This window comes from Apodemus sylvaticus, chromosome 1 (genome assembly GCF_947179515.1).
Source record: "Apodemus sylvaticus chromosome 1, mApoSyl1.1, whole genome shotgun sequence".
Classification (NCBI taxonomy): Eukaryota; Metazoa; Chordata; class Mammalia; order Rodentia; family Muridae; genus Apodemus; species Apodemus sylvaticus.
Genome location: NC_067472.1, coordinates 77,888,049 through 77,895,938, shown reverse-complemented (window position 1 = coordinate 77,895,938; position 7,890 = coordinate 77,888,049). Strand labels below are relative to the sequence as shown.

At 50.3% G+C, this 7,890-nt stretch overlaps 1 protein-coding gene across 2 annotated transcripts; it reads right to left on the bottom strand.

Annotated features, from left to right (window-relative positions):
* Nucleotides 1-2,242: 2,242 nt before the first annotated feature.
* Nucleotides 2,243-4,866, bottom strand: Vkorc1 (vitamin K epoxide reductase complex subunit 1). 2 transcript variants are annotated; one of them, XM_052174638.1, is made up of 3 exons: nt 4,622-4,858; nt 3,728-3,837; nt 2,243-2,676 (listed from the first exon to the last, which is right to left on the bottom strand). In XM_052174638.1, exons 1-3 carry the CDS (start codon nt 4,792-4,794, stop codon nt 2,474-2,476), a joined length of 486 nt encoding a protein of 161 aa, XP_052030598.1. In that variant the 5' UTR covers nt 4,795-4,858; the 3' UTR covers nt 2,243-2,473. The 2 variants fall into 2 exon arrangements, with proteins under 2 accessions (XP_052030598.1, XP_052030608.1); XM_052174648.1 differs by lacking the exon at nt 3,728-3,837 and having other exon boundaries at nt 2,571-2,676; nt 4,622-4,866.
* Between the last annotated feature and the right edge of the window lie 3,024 nt (nt 4,867-7,890).

The window sequence follows — 7,890 nt, the reverse complement described above, 5'->3', positions numbered from 1 at the left end:
TGTTTGTGCCTTACCTGAAAAACTTAAGCGCTTATGGGTGTCAGGGAGCTTCTGGAGAGATGGAGCAACAGTTGACAGCACCCACGGGGCAGTTCTCACCGTGGTCTGTAACTCCAGTTCCAGGGGATCTGACACTGTCTTCTGCCCACCCAAGGCACCAGTCACAGAGTACATAGACACACATGCAGACAAAACACTTATAGAATAATAGCAAACATTTTAAGTTGCCCCGTTCAAATGGACTGGAAGACTGTTTCTTACTACTGTTCTTTCAATTACTTATTCCAGAGAGAGGGTAACCTGTGAGCATTTTCTCCCTCTATGTGGCTCCCAGGGTTTGAAAGCACATGGTCAGAACCATGCAAAGACACTTGCCACCAAGCCCAACTACATGGGTTTGATTCCTCAGACATGTTAGACAATTGTTGCAAAGCTGAACTCCACACATGCCATGATATTCAGCACATGCGCGCATGCACATACACACACTACCCTTTTAAAACATGCTTAGGGCCCTGGACAGACTGCATACTGATTCTTCACCACCTGGTCTTTCCAGAGGACCCAGGTTCAAATTCCAAGTCCACACAGAAGCTGACAAACATCTGTAACTCCAGTTCCAGAGGCTCCACCACTCTTCCATCCTCTGCAGGTACCAGACACATGTGGTGCACAGATACACATGCAGGCAAATGTTCACTGTTGGTATTCTAAGCTCCACCCCACACTTACCTCGCAACAGCCAGGTATGCCCCGCCCCATAGACCTGGCCCACTATAAAAGGGGCTACTTGCCCCTCCTCTCGCTCTCTGATCCCTCTCTCTCATCACACTCCCACCTCTCTGCCCCTTGGGCTCTCCTCCCCTCCCCCTCTCTCCATGTGGTCATGGCCAGCCTCCACTTCTCTACTCTCTCTCTCTCTCTCTCTGCCTCTCTAACTCCCATCCTCTGCCCTGAATAAACTCTATTCTATACCATGTCTGTGTGCGAGTGGTCCCTCAGGGGGAAGAGGTGCCTGGGCATGGGCCCGCCTAAGCACCCCCTTCCCCCACATCGCTGTCTCACACTCCCTAAACCCCATTCTCTCTTTTTAAGCCCCCTTCACTCACACCCAGTAAATAATTTTCTAAATACAGTGATATTCACCTGTAATTCCAGCACCTCGAGGCCGAGACAGATTTTTGAGTTTAGGTTGAGCTACCTAACAAGTTCAAGGCCAGCCTGGGCTAAAGCAAGACCCTGTCTTCAAAAACAAATTGACCAATCTGTTAGTGTTTAGCCAAGTGTGGCTTGTAGACCAGCTACTTCCTGCATGAAAACAGATCTGTGGAGCAATGGCAGACTCCTTAGACTTGTCTCAGCTTCCCTGCCTCCCACAGGCCAAGGCCAGGAGGATGTCACACACTTCCCATGGTTTGCTTCTGAGGTAACATGGGGGAGTGTGTTGAAGATGGCTCTCGTCTGGGTGCTCTCTCTCCTTCCTTGTGCATGTGTGGGTAGAGGTTAGAACAGAGAGGACAACCTTTTTCAGCTTCCAACTCCCAATTTAGGCTCCACCATTACCTGACCCTGATACAGGGGCAACTGTGAGCAGAGCTAGAAGATCCGAGCCAATAGCCCAGGCGGACGCAGATTACGATATAAGGGCTAGGGTGTAGCTCAGTGGTGGACCGCTTTCCTACCCATGGGAGGGCCTGCAATGTGAATTACGGGATGTATGTTCATCTGGTCTCCCTCCCCCAACCCTTTCCCAGTACTAAGCATGGTAGTCTCAGAGCACATTAACGTCTTTGTACCTAAGCTCCCTCACCAATACAGAAACAATGGCAGTAATTATCTCATAAATTAACACAGGTTCTTATACAGTACTTGGGATGTCAAGTCCTTAGTACACATTAGAAAAAACAGAAATAGAGTCTTAGCCTGGCCCTGCACAGGGTTAAGACTGGCCGGGATGGTAGGTGAGGCAGTTGCAAGGGTCTGAGGTCTAGCCTAACAAGATGTTCCAAGCAAGTTTGCCCTCCAGGTGTGTAGCAGGCCCTCCTGCACCAGGTCTGATCTGTAGGCAGCTGGCACAGGCTCGTCTCCTGGACGTGGGGGCTGATGGGCCAGGTTTTGCTGACTACATATGCTAGAGATGATGCGGCCTTCCCTTCTCGCTGACTCATCCCAGTTCCAGAGAAGGAAGTAACAGGGAAAGACCAACACCCCTAAGGGTCCCTGGCAGACATATGCTTCAGACTTGACCAACATAGAAAAATTTATTGTTCAAAATCCTTCTCTTTAACCAATAGCAAAAAGCAGCCCATGGGAACAGAAATTAGAGGCACATTTGGCCATTTTTCTGTGCGTGGTTACAGAGGGGGATTTGAATGAGGGGAGTAGGGCCTCCTAGGAGCCCACATACCATACACTTGGGCAAGGGTCACGTGCCAAGGCAAAGCAAGTTCGGTTAGCCTGGCATGAGGGGACCTCAGTGCTTTTTGGCCTTGTGTTCCGGCTCCTCCTGGAAGCTAAGCCACATGAGGCCCAAATTGATGGCGTAGGTGGTGATGCACACAATGCAGAAATCATACAGCACAAAGAACAGGATCCAGGCCAGGTACACGGAACCAGCGACAGACACCAGGGAACTCAGGACCAGTAGGACACCGGCCCAACGTCCCCTCAAGCAACCTGTAAAACAAGAGAAGGTCAGTAATGGTATACATAACTCTATCAGTGACAGTCAGCAGGTGCTTCTGGTGAAAGTTCTCTAAGACAGGGCCTGATGGGCCTCATCTGTTCAGTAATCCTTGGGATCCAGAGTAAATTCTCTTGCTAAACTACGTGAAATGAAACACAAGTTATCCGTTGGCGTTAGTCCTCTCAGAAGGAAGCTCCAGGTCAGCCTGGAATGTTGCTAAAGTCAAACCAAACCAAAAGACAACCAGCTGAGCACAATGGTGTACAGTGCCAGCACTCAGGAAGCAGAGGCAGGAGGATCTTCTGCAAATTCCAGGCCAGACTGGTCTACAGAATGAGCTCCAGGACAACCAGGGTTATGTAGAGAGACCCTGTCTCAAAAAGAACAAAATCTACCAGGTGTGGCCCAAAGCCAGGCCTTTAATCCCAGCACTCAGATGGCAGAGGCAGTGAGATCTCGAGTCTGAGGCCAGCCGGGTCTACAGAGTTCCAGGACAGCCAGGGCTACACAGAGAAACACCTGCCTCAGCCTTGCGCCACACTCCTCAAAAACAAACCAACCAACCAACCAAACAAACAAACTAAGTCAGGTGTGGTGGTACACACCTTTAATCCCAGCACTTTTGAGGCAAAAGCAGGCAAAGCTCTGAGTTCGAGGCCAGCCTGGTGTACATAGTGACTTCCAGAACAGTCAGGATTATACAGAGAAATCCTGTCTTGGGAAAAAAAGAGAGATGGGGGAGGGAGAGGGAGAAGAAAAACCAAAACATAACATTAACAAAACCAAAAACTAAACAAAAAGAAAAAAGAATTTGAGTCTTTGCCATAAAACTGAGATTGTGGGAAATCTTTGAGGGCCCTTCAGCCTCTGGCTACCTAAACCAGATAGGACACTCCTCCTGCTAAGTGCTCTCCTTTCTTGTCTCCTTGTAAGATTGCTCAGTAATTAGCAGCTGGGTGTCAACTGTCTGGGTCACTAAGACATGAGGTGGGACTGACCTGGATTTCAGAAGACAGGTTAGGAAGGGGCAAAGGCACTCACCTAGCAACAACTGTGTAGTGTAGAATATGCAACCAAATATGCTGTTGGATTGGTTGAGGACGCTGTCCGCTCCTAGCACATGCTCCACCAGCCCAAAGCCCCGGCCCCACCTAGTGGAAGTAAAAGAACCTGGTGAGTGGGGTCGGCCCAGTGCCTCTTGAGCTTTTTTTCTAGAACAGTGACTAACAAAAAGCTCCGCCCACCAGGAATCAAAAGGTCATGGACCTCCTGGCATGTCCTCTGTCATCACAGACCATCAATTATTTTTCAGAAGCTGGTGAAATGGCTCAGCAAATAAAAGTGCCTGCTGCCAACCCTGTCAATTGGATCAAATCCTCGCAACCCACAAAGTAAAGAGAATCAACTCCCGAAGGTTATTCTCTGACTTCCACATGCATGTAGTGGTGGTGTGCACGTGCCACCTCACAAACGAATGTAAAGCTAAAACGTTTTTCCCAGCTTGATTTCGGTGGGAATTTACGGTGACAAGTGGGAAATCTTTTTGCTTTGGGCCCAAAAAGCTACATTTCCCTCGACACCCACTAACATCCAACAAAACCAGAGTGAGCTACTTTGTCCCTCAGCACTGCCAACAGTCCACCACCTCCTTCTGCCCTGTGTCATCTCAATCACCCTCAGTCTCCACTGCCCTGCCTCCTCCAGTCTTCCGATCATAGTTATTTACTGTTATCCTCAGAAAACGTTCAACACCAGTATCTCTGAGTGGTCTAGCCCGTGTGCACATTCGATTATCCACCAAAACTCGTGGGGCAGTGCGCTCTCAAAGGGTCCTTTCTGCGGACAGTACGACCCCAGACTCCAAAATCATCTGGCAACCTGGCCGTCAGGTACACCTGGCCCTCAAGAGCCCTATGCTTTTCTTTTGGCACGCACCGAGAGGAGAAGACGCGGGAACAGCTGATGGCCGTGCCCACGTCGCAGAGCGCGCGGTAATCTTCATCGCGGGCGCGCGCCGCCTTCACGTGCAGTGCGTACAGTGAGAGGGCTAAGCCAGCGAGGCACAGTGCAAGCCGCACGCGTCCAGGGCTCCTCCAGGTGGTGCCCATGCCGACAGTACAGCCCAGGAACGGAGGGAAGAACCCGCCACGGGGCAGGGCGGGGCCTGCCGTCGCCACGCCCCTCCGACCGGAAGATTGGCCTGCCTCCGCTGGCATTCTCCAATTCAATTGGTTATTCTTAGGCATGACAGCTAGGAATGCTGGGCTCGTAAACAGGATTAAGGAATGTGGGTAGTCATTGATGCGGCAGCTGCCGGGCATGATGGGAATTGTAGTTGGGGAGGCTGCAACGTTAAGGGAAATTTGAGTATGTTGTGTTGTAAAGCTACTATTAACATTAATGGTAACACACACACTGTCGCTATCTTCGGACACACCAGAAGAGGGCATTAGGTCTGGTTATAGATGGTTGTGAGCCACCGTGTGTGGTTGCTGGGAACTGGACTCAGGACCTCTGGAAGTGCAGTCAGTGCTCTTAACTGCTAAACCATCTCCCCAGCCCCGCTTAGCGCATTTTTTATGCCAAGTTCTGTCTATGCATCTGGCATGTCTAGAACCTACTGACCAATGGACTAATGGAATTCAGCGAAAGCAAGGATGCGATTCTGGAAGCATTTGCCCCGAAATTATTTCAGACGTCATTTGTCTGCAATCCGTGCTTCCAGGTCACAGCCAGCCATCCCTCGTTTCTCACTAGTGCCCCTTGTGGGCGGAGGCACCCTCCCTCTCACAATACATTCTTTTATCTAGACCACCTTTCCTGTGATTTCCCAGACCTCTGTACTGTTGTGGCCCGCTCTTGGCAAAACCTGAGCCTGAATCACCCCAACAATCCCTCTTATATTATCTCCCCTTTACAAATATCCCCCCTACTGAGGACCTGTCAGTTCTGTACCGTCTGCCTCTCCATCCTTCCCGTTTGCCTGGAGTTTCTTCACCACTTCCCTCTCCCTCTTGTCCTTAATCTAATCCCTTCATAGCCAAGTTTTGGGAAGATTCTACATTTCCAGTCTTCATTACTTCTCACTTGATACATGATAAACTAGCTGCCCTCGGACCTCTCCTTGACAGCTAGTTAGTTGCAAGTATGACCTGGACGTTAGGTCCAGTGTTTATTCTAGAGTCATACGGTTTGACCTCCAAGTGATATTAGTTACTGCTTTAGGAACTCTTTCTTCCTTGATGGCCGCCCTCTCTCCATGGCCACTCCTCATGTCTGTCTACTTTTACTTCAGGGCGTGTGGTGGGTACTGTAAGTGCTCCTGCTCAGATGGAAGGGCGTCCTGGGTAGCCCAGGAACCACACAGCTGAGGAGAACAGGTATTCCGATGGAAGGGCGTCCTGGGTAGCCCAGGAACCACACAGCTGAGGAGAACAGGTATTCCGATGGAAGGGCGTCCTGAGACACTGGGGCCAGGAACCACACAGCTGAGAGGAAGCCTCCTCAGCAGAAGCATTGCAGCTCCTAGGAGAGGATATCTGTTGGTTTTCTGCGCAAAAGGTCCGTCTGCCTACTCTGCGACACAGGTCACCTGTCTGCCCGCGCACCAGACCAAACAGTTCCACGTGGGACTTTATTTAAGATGGGGAAGGGGTAGAAAAGAAAAGAGCACGGGGGGGGGGGGGGGGGGAGAAACGCTGCCCGGTTATATACGGGTGATGACGTAATTACAGGTAAAGGTGGGCCATGGAATTCTGGGTATGCGGCGGCTGTTGCCTTGGCAACAGACCTATACATTGTCTTAATTGTTGCATGTATGACGTCACAAGCCTCGCAGGTCTCGGTACCCCCAACTGAGCTGAGGAGCGAGGAGCCTCAGCCCCACTCTGTCTCTTTGCTTCCTTCCTTTCTTCTCTTTATTGCTTCTTTTGATGAGAGTCATGAAGTAGAAACTTACGGGTCCTTTGGAGAATCAGTTGTGTTGGACGGTATTTTGCTGTCACAAACACGTGAAGAAACATTTCACTGAAGAAAACACAGGAGAGAAAATGTTCTGCTAAAACAAGCACGTGAAAAAACACATGCTGAAGGTGTTGTGATCGTAAAAAGAGAAAGAGGCTAAGAGAATATGTTCTACTGTGGTGTGAGGGAAGGGCGTGCCCCATCGGGCCCAGGCCGAGGCATCCCTTCCCCCTGAGGGACCAGACACACACCGGCATAGTATAGAATAGGGTTTATTCAGGGCATGGGATGGGAGTTAAGTGGGTAGTGGAGGCAGAGAAAGGGGGAGAGAGGGAGAGTAGAGAAGGAGAGGCCGGCCATGACCTCGTGGAGAGAGGGGAGAGGGAAGAGGGGAGCAGAGCCCAAGAGGAGGGAAGAGACAGGCTGAGAGTGAGAGAATAAGAGAAGCAGGAGAGGCGGCTGGAGAGATGGCTCAGTGGTTAAGGGCACTGACTGCTCTTCGGAAGGTCCTGAGTTCAAATCCCAGCAACCACATGGTGGCTCACAACCATCCATAACAAGATCTGACTCCCTCTTCTGGAGTGTCTGAAGACAGCTACAGTGTACTTAATACAATAAATAAATAAACCAGGCGGTGGTGGTGGTGGTGGTGGTGGTGGTGCACACCTGTAATCCCAGCAGAGGCAGAGGCAGGCAGATTTCTGAGTTCAAGGCCAGCCTTAGCCTGCTCTACAGAGTGAGTTCCAGGACAGCCAGGGCTACACAGAGAAACCCTGTCTCGAAAAAACCAAATCCAAAAAAAAAAAAAAAAAAAAAAAAAACCACACACACACACACACAGAAAACCAAAAAAAACAATAAATAAATCTTTTTTTTTTAAAGAGAGAGAGAGGCAGGAGTGGTAAGAGAGAGAGGAGGGGCTGAGTAGGCCAGGTAACTGTGGGGCGGGGCATACCTGACTATTGCCAGGTAAGTGTGGGGTGGAGCTTAGAATCCTAACAGAGTCTTCGCTAATGACACGCATGTATTGGCCCACCGTACTTTGCCTAGTTGGGCTTTATTTGTTGGGACTCCATAGAGAGAAACACACCAAAACCCTTCTGGGGTGTGCCGGGGCTTCTCCCACTTCCACTGACTCAGGCTGGTTGGCAGAGTGATGTCAGCTGAGAAGATCCACGTGCTGAGGGGAGCCCGGAGGAGGACACGTGATGTTTGGACTTGATGGACAGCGACAGGAATCA